Source organism: Callospermophilus lateralis, chromosome 3 (assembly GCF_048772815.1).
Source record: "Callospermophilus lateralis isolate mCalLat2 chromosome 3, mCalLat2.hap1, whole genome shotgun sequence".
Taxonomy (NCBI): Eukaryota; Metazoa; Chordata; class Mammalia; order Rodentia; family Sciuridae; genus Callospermophilus; species Callospermophilus lateralis.
In genome coordinates this window covers 10,239,362-10,259,652 of record NC_135307.1, presented here as the reverse complement: position 1 = coordinate 10,259,652, position 20,291 = coordinate 10,239,362, and the positions used below count along the sequence as shown (strand labels likewise).

The 20,291-nt window shown below is 32.4% G+C and overlaps 1 protein-coding gene across 4 annotated transcripts in view; it reads left to right on the top strand.

Moving 5' to 3' along the window:
• The window catches only part of Papola (poly(A) polymerase alpha), a 63,189-nt gene that overhangs the window by 28,588 nt on the left and 14,310 nt on the right, over positions 1-20,291 (top strand). For all 4 annotated transcript variants that reach the window (XM_076849684.2, XM_076849681.2, XM_076849682.2 and 1 more), the window contains exons 10-16: positions 1,225-1,297; positions 2,616-2,736; positions 3,650-3,734; positions 9,186-9,239; positions 9,769-9,888; positions 11,136-11,245; positions 15,464-15,585. In XM_076849684.2, the coding sequence (XP_076705799.1) occupies positions 1,225-1,297; positions 2,616-2,736; positions 3,650-3,734; positions 9,186-9,239; positions 9,769-9,888; positions 11,136-11,245; positions 15,464-15,585 (685 nt within the window). The remainder of the gene's footprint in view (positions 1-1,224; positions 1,298-2,615; positions 2,737-3,649; positions 3,735-9,185; positions 9,240-9,768; positions 9,889-11,135; positions 11,246-15,463; positions 15,586-20,291) is intronic.

Below are 20,291 nucleotides of genomic sequence, written 5' to 3'. Positions count from 1 at the left end.
ATTTATTAATAGGTTGGCATATATGTTAACATTTGGATAAAACTTCTACATACAACTTTTCACTTTTTGAATGTTTTTGAATACATACACCATTAATATTTGATTTTTTTCATTGAGCTATTTGTTTATTTTTGGCAAAATATTAAAGATGCCAATTGTAAAACAATGTAAAGAATAACCTTATGTATAAAGAACAAATTAACGCTCTTGTATTAATGAATTAGTGCTTGGACAAAAGCAGTATCTGGATCATTAATATTGGGGAGTTTTTTTTTCCCCTCTCATTTCAAGATGTCCACATTTGTCAACAATGGTTTCATTTAAGAAAATTAAGATTATTGCCATTTCAGAATAGTTACTTTGGTCCCAAAGATGAGGGTTGTTGGGTTTTAATCAGATTTCCCTCAGATTTAAATCTTCCTAGTTTCTGCCAACTCATACCCATCTAACATTGCAAAAGACATTGTTTTCTAGTGATTTTGTAAAAATCAAGAGTTTTTGGAGACTTTAGAATCAAGTCACACTTTCTAATACACATTCTGCTATTTTGGGATTTGATAGCACATTTTAATTACATATAATAAGTTATAAGATTAAAGAATGTCAGAATGTCTTTTAAGGCTACACATATATAAATGTTTTCAAGAAGCTAACCTTGCTATTAAGGAAGAGGGCAGATGTTTTCCATTTTTTAATTTCTACTGTAAGGACTCTGCTAATTTTACTAAAGATTGCGTCCTGGAAACACTGTTCACACCACAGACTTCTACATTTATTCATGTAACAAGAGATGGAGAAAAGTTGTCTTAATTGTTTTAATTATTCATACCCCATTGTCTATAATTGGAAGTAACTTTTTCTCATTTTTCTTTGGATGGAACTAGTACGAAGACAGGATTTTTGTCTTTCAAAAGAGTCTATTCTGTTCAAGATTTAGGTGAAAGCATCAAATATCTTGCGGGTGCTTTTTAATTTACATGGTGCTTTATCAGTTCTTTTAAGAGAAGATATTTGACTTCAATTTGAAAAAACTACCAAATGGTTTAATTTTATAGTTACAGAACTATTTCAAGTAGTCTTTACCATCAACAGAAAGGAATGAAAGGTTGTATATACCAAAATGAATGAAGAAGGATCACATTCACAAATGCTGTATGTTTAACAAAATACGTTTAGATGATAATATCCAATAGTCTTATCAAGTGCTACAATCTTTTTAAACAGGGAATGGCCAAATCCAGTGCTATTGAAACAGCCTGAAGAATGCAATCTTAATTTGCCTGTATGGGACCCAAGGGTTAGTGTATTATTTTTTCCCCTACAAATTCACACTGTGCAATAACAAGTAAAAGTCATCTGCATAAACTTCAGGGAGAACTCCCAGCATTTTACGTATGAGTGGACATGTCCGTATTACACTTTCTTCTAGATAATCTCATCTATAATTGTCCTCTGATGTGAGAAGCATAATGATGTACCCTGTAAACTACATTTAATTGTACATAGTTTTTAATACAAATTTCACTAACATTTTAATTTATATAGAACTACCTTGTAAGCAAAGTTGTGTGGGCATTTGTGCTTAAAAAAAGAAAAAAATAATAAAAGGATACTAAAAATCCCTGTTTTTTTTTTTTATTTGATCTAAATATTTTGTTAAAATGGGGTTATTGTAGGGAAACTGCTTAATGTTTACATGTGGTAGATAACTTCTAAGCAATATCATTCTAATAACAATGATGTAAATGTAAAAATTGTTTTAGATATTTCAGATTATAAAAACATGCTTGGGCTGAAGAAAGCTTCCATTTTGTTTGGGGAGTTATGACATTCCTGCTTACACATTTTAAATGTTAATGACATCAACTTTATTGATAAGAAATTTAGGTTTTCAGTATGACTCTAGGTTTATGAAATTCTATTTTTCTGAATTAATTTGCTATCTTACTATTATACCAAAATTTTGTTTTTAATAAGTTCTGTTGAATTACATGAAGCTGTGTATTTCCAAACCTCTAGAAATTTAATTTTGGAGGAAAGGAATTTACAGTTTCCTTTGTGGAAATATGGCGCTTACCATTATGTAAATTAGCAGTTATTAAATTATTCCCATATCTTAAAATTATATCAACAAGGATATTGTAGTTTCACTATGTGTTAGGAAGCCTTAAACTCCTTATAAATTAAGGGTATATTCAAAACTTAAGTTTCCGTCTTGTTTAAAATTAGTTTTATACAGAATAACTTTAGAGTATGACATTTCATGAAAGTGTAATTGCGTGCACATCCCCATTTCTATTGTTGAATAAAGAAAAACTAAATATCAATATATTCCTAGTTAGAACTTTCTTTGCTTAAGCAGGCACATTATTTCTAATATGTTTGCCCAAATAGTCATGCCCATATGATTGAAACAAACCATTATCTTAGACCAAATCCCTGATACTGTAAGGAATTCCTTAAAAAACAGTGTCTCCTTTCATGGTTTTTCTTTCTCAACTCCAGCTGTGAATGAAATAAAATTTAATCATTGGTTCAGTTTAACAAGGGGTAAAAAGTCCAAGTATCTGTTGCATATGTACTTGAAGAAACTGATTGGCTGTTATTGTATGTAGGTAAACCCCAGTGATAGGTACCATCTTATGCCTATAATTACACCAGCATACCCACAGCAGAACTCCACGTACAATGTGTCCGTTTCAACACGGATGGTCATGGTTGAGGAGTTTAAACAAGGTAAGTGTTTATCCTTATGCTATCCTTTATACGTGAAGGATTTACGTATCATTGTAGAACCAGTAGTTCGCTATAAAATTTAATTGAAGAAATCATTCACTGAAGTGGATTTTGGTGTTCATATTTGTTTACGGGGTATATCACAATTGACTAAAAAATTTAAATTTAGGTAATGTATTTTTTATTATGTTGGAAGATTAAGTAACACCTAACACCAAATCTTTTGCTGCCCCTTTATAATCTGACTTCATCCTATACTGTTGCCTTGTGAAATTTTGAATGGTAAAATGCTTGTCCAGTGAGCCTTGAGGGATGCTTAGGAAGCTGCTTACTCTTGGCAAATAGCTGTCAGCAGGATTTGGACCAAACCGCTCATTTTAGGGGAACTTAACCTTTTTGAACCCTAATTTTACTGTAAATTTAAAGTACTACCTACTGGCCTTTGAGAGAAGTAGCTAAAATGGGATTGTTTGGTTGACTGGAAGCAGTTGAGGAAGTAGTGAAAAACCAGTATCAGCTTTACCTTTAGAAGTTCAAAATTCTTTCCTTCAAGGGAAGATGCTTTTATTCCTTTAGAGAGAGCAGCTAACTTGATTTTTAGAAATGTAAGGAACAAATTATGTGGACAACTTTTCTTCTCACATAACTCAGTGCTTTAATTTTGTGAAAGTCATAATGAACATGCCATCTTAGAATAATGGTGCTTTACTTGAAACCTGGCTCTCAGAAAACAAGCCAACTTTCTTGAAAAATCTGTATATATGTAAGAATATGCTTATGAGCTGTAAACTAAATCTTTTTAAATTTTCAGTTTTACAATTATAATGAATGCATGTGGTTATGTTTAAGATTATATAAAATTCTAGATTGTTAGACTGAAGCATGCAAACATTTTAATATGTTTTTAATTTAGGTCTTGCTATCACAGATGAAATTTTGCTGAGTAAGGCAGAGTGGTCCAAACTTTTTGAAGCTCCAAACTTCTTTCAAAAGTACAAGTATGTATTTTAAGGCATGTTGAACATGTTCTTTTAAGTAATGGTTAAATGGCAGCATATATGATACCTTTTCTTCATAGACTAATGTAGTTTTGGATTTCCCTTCCTCTCACATAGGAATACCATTTTTTAGTAAACTGCTTATTATCTGTTTTCCAGTGTAATGTGTGGCCCCTAAAGTTTTGCTGCAGCAAGATTTTGGTCATCCTATATTAACCCTGACCCAAATAGGAAATCCATGTACTTTGGCAAATTGGTGAACTGTTAACATCTGTAATTGAACTTATCTATTAGAAAATGAAGTATTTTTATATAATTCCGGAAACTTATTTATCACTAAAATTCTTTAGAACACAGACTTAGCTAATAAAATGCCAATATGTAGCCATTTTAGTGCTTTCAGTAGTTAGAGCACATTAATAATATCCTACCAGTTCCCTCCCAGTGTTAATAGCCACTTTCAAGTCTTTATACAATTAGTTTTCTTGGGATCTAAATGGGTTTAATAATTTTTAGTACTCATTTGAATATAATGGTTCAATACCTTAGGTGAAAAGCTTCCTTAAACTGTGTTGGTTTGGTGAAAACTGTGTTTTATAAACATTTTTTAAAACAAACAGACTACACGGACTTACACTTTTATTTGTCCTGGGCTGAAAATTTGCCAGAGTCCCCTTAATTTTTTATTGAATGCTTGAAACTTTCCTGATCATGTTGGATTGTGTTTTGTAATAATCGAAACAAGATTACTTGTTGCTATTTCCCCAATTAAAAAGAAGAATGATGACCTTCATGATGTCTCTGTGTTTTCTGTATCTTTTGAATGAAAAAGCAGTAATGGAACTAGCTTAATTATTACGTTCTGGGAGCACTATGTTGTTAGTAAAAATTTAAATAGTTTAATATTTAATAATCTTATTACACCACATATATTGTGCTTTCCATTTGGCAGATAATTTTTGTTTTGTATTTTAACTAATGTTGAGGAAGCCACCTTTGAACATGAAATAAATGTATGTACTGATAGTTTTTGTTCTGTATTTTAACTAATGTTGAGTAAGCCACCTTTGAACATGAAATAAATGTATGTACTGATAGTTTTTAAAACTACAATATGAGACAGTTGTGTATAAGGAGAAAATCAACGATAATATCAGCATCTCTTAATTGCTGAGAACCAAGCATGAATTCTTTTCCTATCTTATTTATGTGAATAAGAAGTAGATGGGATGGAGTTCTTCAAAATATCTACTTAAGCTGTTTCTTTCATTTGAGGAAAGATTAACATCAAAATTGAACAAACCTTTCCATTGTTATTTCATTTGAATAAATTGACATTACTAGAACTTTGGTGCTTTTTGAAAGCTTCCTTTGTATTTAAATTTTTTTAATCTTTATTATGTGCCCAATAGTACCTATAAAGTTTTTGATAAAAAGATTATTATTGCAGTGGTGCATGCCTGTATTCCTGCTGACATAAGGGACTGAGGCAAGACGATCATAAGTTCGAGGCCAGGCTCAGCAACTTAGGCCCTAAGCAACTTAATGAGACCCTGTCTCAAAGAATAAAAATTGCTATGATAAAGCTCAGTGGTAAAGTCCCTCTGGGTTCCATTCCTAGTCTCCCCCCCCCAAAAAAAAAAAAATCTTGAAGCAGTCAAATCCTTTGTGTAGGATATTTACAAAGACTTAAATAGGTATGATGAAATACCACAAAGTTTATTTCAGGAAAATTTGTTTCACCTGAATATCCTGGGAAAATTAATTATTAAAAATAGTACATTGAGTTAATTTTATCTTTACCAAATTCCATGTATATTTTTATGTCTTTTCCAAAAATGTCCTCTTCAAGGTACAGTGATGATTATCCTTAGGCTTTTGGAGGTATTCACAGATTGAATTTAAATCATCTTTATATGAAATGCCTTGACGATTAGCTGTATGACTGAATTGAAATCCTTATTTTCTCCATGATCGAAAGTTGGTTAAGTATTATTTGAAGCGTATTCTGAAGATATTGTTACTTGGTCGGTGTAGAGTTCTATATATATCTTCCCTTCATTAGAGGGAGAAACTGTAGAGGGAATTTTGTTTGTCTTACAAAGCAATCTAGGGTTCGGGATGTAGCTCAGTTGGTAGAGTACTTGCCTGGCATGGACAATGCCGTGGATTCAATCCCCAGCACCACAAAGGGGGGGGGGGGAAGGCAGGCTAATCTTCTAAAAGAAAATAATGCCTACCTTGAGAGAAAGGAGTAATTTTCTGTAAAGAATTCTAAGAAAATATTTTCTGTATTTCCTCTTTAAGATATTAAACATAGCTATTAAGTAAGCTGGCAGTAAAGAAAATGTGAATACTTATGTGTATTGTTTCACTGGGGTGCAAGGAAGGGAAGCAATTAAGAAAGCTAGAGTGATTTTTAATGAAGTTATATGTACAAAATTATTTAGATTTTAACATTTGTTAAAATGTATTTAGGATGATGAAATACAACTTTTGATTCTGAATATCTAACGATAGAGTTGTTGAAGGATTTTTGACTAAGATTTTCATCAGTGTTCATATCTGAACTGTCATCTGTTTAAGTATTGATGAAATAGCAAGGGAACCATCCAAAATGCTTTTTGTAAATAACTGTTAGGTGGTATAACAACTATATTTAAGTGTTCTTAGGCCTTTCCACATAGATTTAAATTCATTCAGGATACATTTTCATAGTTAAATTTTTATTAGAAGCCATGTCTCTAAATTTTGGGAAAAGGTAATGGCTGTTGACTTTAAAGTGTGTCACGAAGGCATTTGAGACTGTTGATACATGGTGATTGTGAAACAGGATCAAGAAATATTCTAGATTAGAATTGCTTTTGTTTGTTTTCTATCAAAAACTCTGGTTTTTAAGATTTTTATGTAGGTTTAAAGAATGAATTTGGGATTTTGTTTATTGCTCGGGATGAGTGTTTTTTCTAATGACTGATGTAAAATAATTGCAACTTATTTTTTATTAATTATTGTATTTCACACCAATTCAAATTTTGCATAAATTTGAGTAAAGAACATTTAACTTCATCATTAATACTTGAGTTAATCTTTTACCTTTACATTGTACAGAGATGAAAAGACTCCCCTATTTCAATAAGAATTAAAATTGAAGTCATAATCTATAAAACTCAGGAGGTAGGAAGTATCAAAATCAATTGGATTGCCAACAAAATTATGTTCAAATGGATTAGCATATCTTAATAAATAGAGAACATGGTACTATATCATTTAGAAACTAGGTGATTTGGCCCTCTGCTAGGTGAAGCCAGCTAAGTTAAACCTGATTTTGATGCTTTGTGGTCTGCTGTTCAGAGTTGCTACACTTGGGCAAAGGAACTCTTTCTTCATCTATCCTCCACCCCCTATTTTTTTTCTTTTTTAATCAGTTCACTCTTCTTTTTCTTCTTTTGTGGGGGAGAAAGGAGGTAACTGGGGATTGAACCCAGTGAGGTACATCCTTGGCCCTTTTTATTTTTTATTTTGAGATAGGGTTTTGCTAAAGTTTTTCAGGACCTTGCTAAGTTGCCCAAACTGGCCTCAAACCAGGAGGTATCTTCCTACCTCCTGGGTTGCTGGAGAAGGTTTGTACCTTGTGCACAGCTTAGTTGAATCTTTTTAATGGAAACCTAGATAATCTAGAAATCAGGTCATCTGAGGTTGTTAGGATTTTGTTTGAGTTTGAGTATTCTCTACGTAAAATCCACAGATTTTAGTTATTATTTTAAATTTTTGCTAGGGAGCTTTTTGGTAAACTTATATATGTGGATTTTTTAGTTATAGATGGACATAATACTTTTAATTTTGCTTATTTAGTATTTTTATTTGGTGCTGTGGATCAAACCCCAGTTCTTCACACATGTAAGGCAAGTGCTCTACCACTGAGCCACAATTCCAGCCCCCAGATTTTAGTGTTTTTATTTGACTTTTTAAAATTTGGTCTATGTATTTGGCTTGTTCCCAAATAATACTAAACAAATGGGAAAGGAAGTATTAAGTTTATGTATTTGGACTATATTTTTATATAGTTGCATTCACATTTTTATATACTTATATCACAGACTTATTTTATGTGTTTACATATGCACACCTTACTTTTGAATTACCTGCTACTTTTTTTTTTTTTTTTTTTTACAGAATGCCTTTGTTTATTTTTATGTGGTGCTAAGGATTGAACCCAGTGCCTCACATATACTAGGCAAGCCCTCTGCCCCAGCCCCTACCTGTTTCTTTTAAGTTTAATTCAAATTAATTTACTTGAAATTTACAATATTTCTGCCACTAAGATAAGTACAGTTACCCCACTTTATATTAAAACAGTCTAGGTTTACAGTATTTTTCAAATATATTGTGAGCATAATTAATAAAATAACTTATTGGGCTATTTTATGGTAGTATATTTTTAAAAATGCTTAAATTTGTTAGACTTTCTTTAACCTTTGCTAAAATGTCCAGAAAGTGTCCTATTTCTTTGAAATTTGTTGATAGTGTTTTTTTTTGGGGGGGGGCAGGAGTCACAACACAAAATGTGAGTGAACACATCAAGGATTTTAGATTTTTTGGAGAATAAAATGAAATTTTTGTTTACACTTTTAGTTTTATAACCAGTATTTATATTAGCTGGAAATTTAACTTCTAGTGCTTACTAAATAAGTATTGGGGAAGGGCTTGTTTGACTGAACTTCTTTAGTTGGAGGAAAATGAATACTTAGAGACATACATAGTTTTGAAAATATTAAAAAAAAGAAGACTTTGTTAGTGATGATATTTTCTGAAATAAAATATTTTCTCCATTTTGAGTGGGATTTAATTCTGGATAGAAATCAGCTTTCTTTTTGTGGCTCTCAGGATAATGTCTTTTTTTTTATTGTCACAGAAGTTTATATTAAAGTCTTGGAGTCTGATTTAAATTATGCATTCTGTTTAATATTAACTACCATTTACTCTAATTAAAAAGCCTGATATATTTGTTGTTATTTTGAAGTTACTATTGTATGATGGGTATTTAGTGATTATTTTTGTGGTGAAAGCCACTGCTTGTTTCACCTAAAACATTTTCTTTTAGTAGTATTAAATTTCAGTGAGCAGCTCTTTTATAGATTGAATGCTTCACTGGAATCATTGTGAAAAACTATCATTTAATGTTTATTCAGCTTCCTTGAATTCAGCTGCTCTTTTTGTTGTCATTCCTAAAAATCACTGTTGTTTTTCAGAAAAATTGAATTCATTTGTACTTAGAAATGTGTAGAGTTAGCTTCTGTAATTTTATTTGCATATTGAAATTGCAGGGCACCCCCCCCCCTTGGTAAATTGATGTTGATCTATAAATGTAATGAAACTTACTACATTATTGTTTTAATGTCCAGAACAAAGTATGTAAATAAAATAAAAAGCATGTTGTCTTTATCTTCAAAGGCATTATATTGTACTTCTAGCAAGTGCACCAACGGAAAAACAACGCCTAGAATGGTGAGTAATAAGATTAGACTTGACAGAAAAATAAATTTCAAAATGAATCAGCCCCAGAACACAGTAGGAGTTGGGAAGTCCTTAAAAAACATCAAGTTTTTTGAGTTGTTCGAACATGGAGCTTTACTACTTCTGATGGAAGTGTAAGAATTAGAGAATCCATATACAAATTACTTATTTTATAAAGATTTACATTTTTTAACTGTTGATTTATTAAAGATTTTTATTTTGTATTTTAACCTTTCTGTTTTTTCTTTAATTATTTGTTGGAATATCTTTTGTAACCTTCTTGATGTGGGTAAACTGTGCCATAGTTCTCTTTCTTCCTCAGTTCAGCATTTTTGGGAAAAGCCCAGGGTTTTTGCTTTTGAGTGTGGGTGGATAATTCATTCAGTTGAATTGCCTTTGTATGGATTTTAAGTTATGTGATCTTCATGTTCCTGTTTTACACAAGCATTTGATTTGTGTATTTGCTATTTTAAATAAAGTCAACCAAAACTTTCATTAATACTAAGTGACATTTGTTCAGGGTGGGCTTGGTGGAATCAAAAATTCGAATCTTGGTTGGAAGTTTGGAGAAGAATGAATTTATTACACTGGCTCATGTGAATCCCCAGTCATTTCCAGCACCCAAAGAAAATCCTGACAAGTAAGCACTCTTAATATAAAAGTATTCCATCCCTCTTTTATCTTTACTCATAGAAGTTTGACCTTGCAAGTATCTGATTTGTGATGGATTCTGGATCATTGGAAGGCATGTAAATAAAATCGGGCTCACATTTTCATTTAAGGTTCTTGAGTAGGTCAGTTGTTGGTTTGATTCTTGCTATTATTATGAGATTATAACTGTTATTTTTTAGAATTAGAGGATTATGGGAGTATTAATGATAAACTTTCAAAAAATAAATAAGTTTTAAGAAGTAAGATTCATAGGAGACTTAGGTAGGAGGATTGCAAGCCAACCTCAGCAAGGCTGTAAGCAAATTAGCAAGACCCTATCTCAGAATAAAAAAAAGGCTTGGGATTTGGTTCAGTGGTTGAGTGCACTTGGATACAATTCCTACTACCAAGAAGAGGGGAAAAAAAAGACAAAAGATTGAAAAGTATAGGTGAAAGAATTAAGATTGTTAATATTCGATAATTATTCTATAAACCCAGGGCCTTATGCATAGGGTAATTATTCTGATGGATTGAATAGATTATTTTCCCTTTTGAAATCATGTAAAGAAGTTCTTTGAACATTTTACACATTTTTGGTCACTGCAATCTTAATTATTTAAAGATTGCATGTTTCATTCAGCAGATAAACCAATGGTTCATTGTTCAAAAGAAGCAGAGTCAACAACTTTTTCACTAATTATGCTGTAGTCAGATTTGCTTATGGCCTTTTTATAAAGTTTAGGAGATATATATTTTATGTTAAATTTTCATATTCAGAAAATCTTTATGCAGACTTTTCTAAAAAGCAGTATTCTTTCTTCCTCATTAATTAGAACATAGTATTTCTTTTGAGTCTAGTGCCTTTGGTCATCATTATTAAGAATATCATACAGGTCAGGCAAAGTGGTGCAGGTTGTAATTCCAGCTATTCTGGAGGCTGAGGCAGGAGGAATGCAAGTCACAGGTCAGCACGGGAAACTTAGCAAGACCCTGTTACAAAATTAAAAAGCTCAGTGGTAGAGTGCATATGCAGAGAGTATATTTGTCCTGGGAGTTGATTGTTTACATAATTAAAAGAACATAGAAGACATGTTTGGAATAGAACTCTGAATGTAGACCTTAGTTTGCTCATACGTTTGTGTTATAAAATTTTCCTTGTGTTCTCCATGATGTTAACCAAGTGATAAATACATTTTCATGAATCCTGATAAACAGTGGTAATGTTCTTTTTTGCAGGGAAGAATTTCGCACGATGTGGGTGATTGGGTTAGTGTTTAAAAAAACAGAAAACTCTGAAAATCTCAGTGTTGATCTTACCTATGACATTCAGTCTTTCACAGATACAGGTATGTCTACTTGGATAATCAAACATTCAGGTTACTTGCATTTTAAATTTATTGATGTACACGATAATTAGTGATATTGGCAATAACTTGAAATGACCTGAGAATGTCACAGTGATCATAATGATCTTACTGGTTTTGGATTACTTTCAGTACTGTCTAATATATAATTGATTTTTTTTTTCTTGTGACAGACCTTAAAGTTAAATGGAATTACTTAAAATTTGATTTTTCCATAATTCTGTATGGAATTAGAAACAACCTGAATATTAGTTTTGTCTACAAAACTGACTACTTTAATCATCTTGAACCTTAGAAATTGATGCAGCTGAACTTTTAGTAATCTGAAGACATTTTTTCTCATGTGTTAAATGTAGATTGAAGTATTAATTCATAGGCAGGGAATAGAGTGATTATGTGTACCTTTCAGTTTGACTTGTATCCTGAGATAAAGGGTAGTTTTACTTAACTTCAGACCAAACGATGGTGTGTGACCATTATGTAGATGTATAACTTTTTAGGGGAATGGTGCATGTGCACAGGGACAACTGTACATCTTCCCTAAGGACTATTTCTGTTCTATTTAAAGTATCCCTCCACCTTTGTTTTAAATTAATAAGTGACATTTTCATTTCTCCACTCTTGAGTTTTCCCTTGTGAACATTTAGGTTTAATATTAAAATGGTTTTTTGCCTACTTTCTAAAGAAGGAAAGAGATTGGTGGCAGTTTGCTAAAACGTCAGTATCATACATTGATTCCAATGTAAAAGAGAAATAAAGGGACTATTTTACTATGTTCCTTTCATCTGTGGTTTCACTTTTGTTACTCTAAGTCCACTGTGATTCATAAATATTGAATGGGAAATTCCAGAAATGAACAGTTGACAAGTTTTAGATTACATATTGCTGAGAAGCATGACATCTTGTGCCCTCCTACTTTTTTCTGCTTAAGATGCAAATTATCTCTTTGTCTAGCAAATCCACATTGTGTACACTAACCATCTGTTAGTCAACTTAGTAGCCACTTAGGTTATTAGTTGCCATATTGAAGTGTTTGTATTCAAGTAACCTTTACATGGTAGCCTAATGCTACATCACAAAGACTGATTCATTCATGTTTGACCTCTTATTCCTCATGAGAAGAAAAAGGCAAGTACGGTAAATTGGTAAACTAATATACTTTGGTAGACCACATTTGTATAACTTTTATTACAATATGTTGTTATAATTGTTCTTTTTTATTGGTTCTTTTTGTTAACCTCTTATTGGGCTTAATTATGTGTGGGAAAAATAAAGTATATATGGGGTTCAGTACATATGGTTTCAGCCATCCACTGGGTTTTTTGTTTTTTTTTTTTAACATACCTGCTTGTGGATAAAGGTTGACTGTGTGCATTTCAGTATGTAAATGCTCAGATACAGTGACCCTAGAAGACATATTTAAGAAAAGTCAAATGATTATACTTTATGTAGAATCACTGGCAGTGCTGTATCTGGGAATTCTGACTGACATGGGTGTTGTTTGTGGTTATTCTGATTGATGTTCAGCAGTGTTGAAATTTGTAACACGATAGAAATAAAAGTTGGAAATAATGCAAAAATTTCCATTTTTTTTTTTTTTTTGTGTGTGTGTGTGTGCTGGGGTTGAACCCAGGGCCTTATGCATGCTAGTCATGCACTCTGCTACTGGGCTATATGCTTATTAGCCCAGGATCTAATTTTTGGTATACATAGTGGTTGTGCTGTAAGCAGTTATGTGTTAAAAAAAAAAACTTTTTTTTTTTTTATAAAAACTGAATCACTTTCTTGATTCAAATAATTAGTAGATTTCCATCTTTAAAAATGGTGATGTAACATGTTACAGTTCTCTGGGTGGAACAGTCTACATTAAAGGATATAACTTAATTACTGTGACAAAATGAAAACATCCCTAGATGGTTTTAAGATGTCATTTGTAGGACGTTATTCCTCCTCCTGCCAGTAAAAGTTTTGATGCCCACCTAATCTGTTTGTGAAAAAACAAGTTATGCACACATGCTTGAATTAGTAAATTTATTTTGTACATTGCATCCAAATTAAGCTGTTTATTAAAGATCTTAATGAATCAACTAGGTTTTAAGGATCTTTTTGGTGTTTATAAAAGGGAATACTTACTTCTGTTATTGAAAATTTTAATGTTTTTTTAATAACATTCTTTTTTTTTTCTTTTTTTTATTGGTTGTTCAGAGCATTACAAAGCTCTTGACATATCATATTTCATACATTAGGTTCAAGTGGGTTATGAACTCCCATTTTTACCCCAAATACAGATTGCAGAATCACATCAGTTACACATCCACATTTTTACATAATGCCATATTAGTAACTGTTGTATTCTGCTACTTTTCCTATCCTCTCCTATCCCCCGTCCCCTCCTCTCCCCTCCCATCTTCTCTCTCTACCCCACCTACTGTAATTCATTTCTTTCCTTGTTTTTTTCCCCATTCCCCTCACAGCCTCTTATATGTAATTTTGTATAACAATGAGGGTCTCCTTCCATTTCCATGCAATTTCCCTTTTCTTTTCTTTTCCCTCCCACCTCATGTTCACGACAGATTTTCATCCTTAATTCCTCCCAGCTTTTTTTTTTTTTCAAGACATTGGAGACCAGATGATGCCTCTTTTTCCTCTACTTAGTTTTTTGATGATTCTTTCATCATTTTTTTGATGATTTTTTTTTGATGAAGAATCCTGCTACTTACTGCTTTTTCTAGTACTTATTGCTAGTTCAAGCTGCAGCTACTGCTCTGTTCGATTACTACCCTTGCCTCAGCTTTTTTGTTCTGCCTTGCCCTTGTTACTATTTTCATTTAGCGCCCAAATGGTATTTTTAAGGCAGAATCATGTGTTGCCTGGCCACCAATGTCATGCAGAATTAAAGTCTTAAGTCCTGATGTTCTTAAAGTATGCGATCTTCTCATTATTCCTCTTTTTTGACCTCATCTCCTATTCATAATCCTTTGTCCGTTTGTCTGGGTCCACAAAAGTAATAAAATCATTGCATAAGATCCCAGCAGCCTGGAGCACTTGGTAATCACAACATTTTGCAGGGAACCATTGCTATCCACATTAGCAAAAATAAAGACCAAATAGCTATAAAGAGTTGAGATTAGAGTTTGTTTCTAGATGAGTTTTGATGTCAGTCTTTAGAAAGAAAGCCTTCTGTGTTGGGAGTTATTTGCAGAGGAGGGATTATGGAGTTTTTGTTATTCCTCGAACATTCTATGTATGCTCTCCTGCTCAGGGAATGTGGTTTGTGATGTTTGCTTTCCCTGAAATGCCATTCTACTAGGTACTCTTAATCTTCAGTCAGTGTTACTAAGTTTCCAGGCTCAGCATACTGTCCTGTTCCTTGTTCAGTTTTTCTACATAGTACTTACCTCCATCAGGCACAAAATATATCTTACATATTTTCTGTTTATTCCTTACACCTGGTAGCATGTTGACTCTGATTTTCTTTTGGTCTCCTTTCTTTTCTGTTATCTCCAGTGTGTGCAACATTGTGAGTGAGGTCTCAGTATAGATGCTTAATCAGTATTTGTCATATGACTTACTAAATATTTTGATTATTCTGTGGCCCTGGGACCTAAAGAATTTGAATTTATTTCTTTGTAGCATTTTCTTTTTATATCTGTGACCTGTTATTTGATTTACTTTTATAATAAAAAACATGTCATTTCTTAAAATTTTATCTTGCAGATTCTTGTAAAGTATCTTACCTTGGAACCATTTAACAAAGAAAATAGTTTAATAAGTTTGACTTTTATTTTGTTGCATGTGTTACATACTGAGGATAAAAATTTTAATTATACTGGTAGCAAAAGGGTATGGGTTTAAGAAATCCTTTTTCTTCAATTCTGGTGTTTTCTTAAAAGAGTTACTATGCTGGAAGATTTAATATAGTTAGTGCTTTTATTCATTATGTGTACCTTACAGAAAAAAATTTTCCCAGACAATGAATTTTGTCAGATTAGGGACAGGTCTTTACTTTACAGAAAAAAATTTTCCCAGACAATGAATTTTGTCAGATTAGGGACAGGTCTTGATCTGATAATTTTATACATATGCAGTATTGATGGGAAAAAAAAGATTCCTACTTAGAATACTTTCCCCTGAGTGAGTTTAAACCTGACTTTAAAAAAAAAATGTTTCTGTTTCTTGTAACAATTTCTAATTGTGTAGTTTATAGGCAAGCAATAAACAGCAAGATGTTTGAGGTGGATATGAAAATTGCTGCAATGCATGTAAAAAGAAAGCAACTCCATCAACTACTACCTAATCATGTGCTTCAGAAAAAGAAAAAGGTAAATTTAGAAAGTACTTACAACAGCATTACTAACATAATGTTTTGTGCATCCAGCCTGCAAGTATTTTAGAATCTAGATTTAGTTAATAGATCATATTTAAAATAGGTGACAGCATTAAAAAAAAAAAAGTGTGTTAATATGGAGCAACTCTATTCATGTGAAATCTTACTCAAATCAGTTTTCTTGGACACACTTGCCTCAGACTTCAGAGAGATAAGTGGTAATGCTGCATATTCTTATTATTATACATCCAGATTCTCTTCTTTTATAAAGTCTTTTATTTTTATCCATTTTAAGTCCTACATTAGTGTCTCAATTCCTTTTCTTTTAAAAAGTGAACCATGTTAAATTAGTCAAGTTATGTGGATTAAGAAATTGTATTTTTTTCCCGCAGCACTTGCTCAATCTATTTATTTAATGGGAGGCAAGAAATTGTATTTTTTTTATTTTGGTAAGTGTAGAACAATAAAAGTACATGTATATTACTTAAAAATTATAAGTTATTGGTTATAAAGGAGATCATACCACCAGAGGTTAAATTTTTGCAGTATGTTTGGGGTTAATTTTTCCTTTTGATTAACTTGGAGCCATTTTTTTCCTTCTTTGGACTTACAGCACGTATTTTAGAATTTTAGATAACAAGCATGATAACAATTTTATTTTTTTTAAAGTGGTTCCAAAAATAGATGGCTTACCAGGTGTGACGGTGCACGCCTGTAATCCTGGCAGCTTGGAGGGTGAGGCAGGAGGATTTCGAGATCAAAATCAGCCTCAGCAACTTTGTGAGGCTCTAAACAACTTATCGAGACTCTGTCTTTACATAAAAATATAAAAAAGGGTTGGGTATGTGGCTTAGTGGTTAAGTGCTCTTGGGTTCCATCCTGGGTGCCAAAGGAAAAAAAAAAGATGGCTTATTTCTACAGTGGAATCACTTATAGTTTCACAGCAGTGAAAATAAATGATATGGAGAATCACATGTTAATGAAAAGGATGCAGATGAATCTGTACAGCATGCTACTGTGATGTAATGTTTACAAGTTTAAGAATTTGTAAAGCAACATTTAGGAGATTAATACAAAATAAAAGTGTATGTTAGAGAATGATGACCATCTTTGTATTGATGGTAATAGTTGTTTATCTGCCTCTGGGGTTGGGAGAACAGTATAGTTAATATACAAAAGACTTGAACTTTAAAATATTTTGTTTCTTAAAACAGACTAAGCTGGGGCATAGTGGGTTATGCTTATGATCCCGGCAGTTTGGGAGGCAAAGACAGGAGGATCGCATGTTCAAGGCCGTATCTCAAAATTAAAAGGCTGTGAACTTGGCCCCATGGTTAATCACCCTTGGGTTTCAATCCCTATAGAGAAGAAAAATAAAAAAAATAAAAAAACCTAGAGCATGTTAAGGTAAAAGGCATTCATTGAATTTAAGCCTAAGGAATGTGTAACAGACTCCTTGGTTCAAATTCAGGCTGTATTGCTTCCCATCTGTGACACTTTGGCATGTTATATGACAAGCACCTGTTCTTGATTTTTCTCATTACTAAAATCAGGTTAATGCTTTTACCTGTCTCATTTGGTATTTCATGAGGATTAAATCAATTTGTGTAAAAAGTGGCTTAGACTAGTGCCAGCCACACAGTAAATGCTCATATTGACTTGTTATTATCATCACCATCATCATTTATAATCTAAGGATAGGTATATAAATTTTGAAGGGGAGGAAGAAATCTAAAATGAAATTTTGGAATAAAATATTATGTTACTTTTTCTTTATATTCTTCTCAGTGCTGGGTATCAACCCAGGGTCCCATGCTTACTGCGCATGTACACTGTGACTGAACTGTACTCCCAACCTTTGATGTTACTTTTATAAACTGCTTGTTTCTCCCTAGCACTGCAAACATTCTCTTTATCTATTTGTACCATGAATTACCTTATCTAGAAAGTGACAAAAATATGCATGTGTTGCTAAGCAATTTTAGTTTTATATTGTCAGGAAGAACATTTGTCTTCTAATTGTTCTTTGAGATGTTTTTTTTTTTTTTATAGTGCTGGGGATCAAACTCGGGGCCTCATGCATATAGCAGGTGCTCTACCCAGCCCTGATATTATATAATTAATGAATTAAATTGTATTTAAATGTAAATTTATTATGTTTGTTTTCAGAAGTGAATATAAATAGCCTACCATTCCTTTTATTAAAATATTTATAATAAGGGTTAATTAGATTGTCTGGTATCCTAGATTCATACTAGTTTTTAAACTTACTGTTAAATGATAACAGTGTATTTGGAACAACTAGTATATAGTTAGGAGAATTTTTGGATGTTTTATTTTTATTATGTTTTTATATAGTATTTCTCTAGAACTATTTAACTAGTTTGTTTACAAATGAAGTTAAGTGTTTACAATTTATCTTGCAATAACTGCTCTTAACTATTTCTACAGATATTATTCATTATACATGTTATCCTATGTAATGTATATTTTTCAGTTTTTTTGATGAAACTTAGCGTTTTATGATCTGCCTTGTTTTGAGCTTAGTATATTGTGAACATCCACCCAAATTATTTTTAGTGGCTCCTTAACATTTCTTTGTATGACTATAGTTTGATTAAACCCATCCTGTTTTTAAATTCATTTAGATTTTTACTAATTTCCTTTATTAAAGTAGTACTTTTTTGTTTTTATAAGTATCTGGGAGTATTGAATTCTTTTTTTTTTTTTTAAAGAGAGAGGGAGAGAAGGAGAGAGAGTTTTAATATTTATTTTTTAGTTATCAGCGGACACAACATCTTTGTTTGTATGTGGTGCTGAGGATCGAACCTGGGCCGCACGCATGCCAGGCGAGCGTGCTACCGCTTGAGCCACATCCCCAGCCCAGAGTATTGAATTCTTTAATGGTTGCATTAGACTCTAATAGCTTCTTTTTATTAATCTCTGTTTACAAAGCACTGTACCAGTCTTTTTCTGTATTTACTGTTCCAGCAACTCCTAGGTATTGTCTCTTATAGAAGAAATGGAGTGGTTAAGAAACTTGTCTCTTTATACAGCATAACTTTTCATGTTGTATAAAATGTGAATTAAATCTAGATCTGACTGACTTGTATGCATGTATTTATTCTGTAGTATCCTCTTGTCTTATTTATCTTTTATTAGAAAATTTTGATGGAATATTTATGATTATTTGGTTTTGAGGTGTTTTGCCATCACACTTGATGTAAATGTAGACGTAATGAAAAGTAGCTTAATACTGTTTTTTGTCAGACCAGCCACTTAAAATATTCACTTTCACAAATTATCCTGTGGTGTTTTACCAAGTGTGTGGTCACCTAGTCAGGCAGGTAACTACATGGAATTGAATATAATTTATTTACTGAACAAATCTTTCTCGTGTCTGGTAGAGTAAGGTTGGGAGTATCTTTGAATGGAAATATACTGATTTAGAATTCTGGATATTTTTGTTTTACAATTGGTTTTATAAGCAAAAGGCATTACTGTCTCCTCCCTACCATAAGATCTTGATTTCCCCATTTGACCCATTTTTACTTATTTATGTAAGTCGTTTTCTTAGTAATAAATCAAAGATTAGAATGTCTTGTCATTTGGGGAACTGAGGAGCAGAGCATGCATACATACCCCACATACATATATTTGGTTTTGGTTTTTGTCAACATTGTAAGTTATTTTCATTAGAATGTTTCTTTGGGGCAGAGTGTATAGCTTACTGGTGAGACTTGCCTCGTGTGCATGAAGCCTTGAGTTTGATCCCAGCACTGTATTTAAAAAAAAAAAAAAATTCCTGTAGATAAGTGAACACTGAGGTTTAATGTATCTGAAGGGGGAAAAATGAAGCTGAGTGAACTAGCCTAATGAATAAGCTTTGTTAGCAATACTTAAAACTTTGCCACTCAGGAAATCAACTTTAATTCCATAAACCTGTTTTCATTTTGCTTTTTTCCCAGATTATCTATTTTAAAGGGATTTTGTTTGATTTGTTTTGTTTTTAAGAAGTAGAACCAATATTGGGGTTCTATATGTGGTTACTGGGTTTAGTTTTTGCTTTTATTTTTCTCAGGACAGTTTACATACAAAAGTAAATATACCATATCAAAATCTAAATTACAATTACAGCAGCTGAACTCTTTGTTTTTAGAAGGTTCTTTTTTTTTTTCTTAAATAATGAATGACAGTAAATTATACTGGATTTTTTTTGTTTGAAATTGTGTACTTTTTTTGTTCATTATGGAATAATTAGAAATCAATAAATTGTACCATGTGAGGTTGTATATATGCCAATAGTCCCAACTACTGAGTTGCTGAAGCAGGAGACTTTTTTGAGTCCAGGATTTCAAGGCCAACCTGAGCAACATAGTGAAACCGTATCTTAAAAAATAAAAAACTGGGGCTGGGCTTGTAGCTTAGTGGTAGAGTACTTGCCCCCACGTGTGAGGCACTGGGTTCATTCTCCAGTACCACATAAAAAAACTAAATAATAGTAGCTGGGATTGTGGCTCAGAGGAACTGCGCTTGCCTCACATGCGAGAGGCACTGGATTTGATCCTCAGCACCACATAAAAATAAAGATATTAAACACTAAATAATAATGGGCTGGGTATATAGCTCAGTTGGTAGAATGCTTGCCCAGCATGCACAAGGCCTTGGGTTCAATCCCTAGCACCACAAAAAAACAAAAAC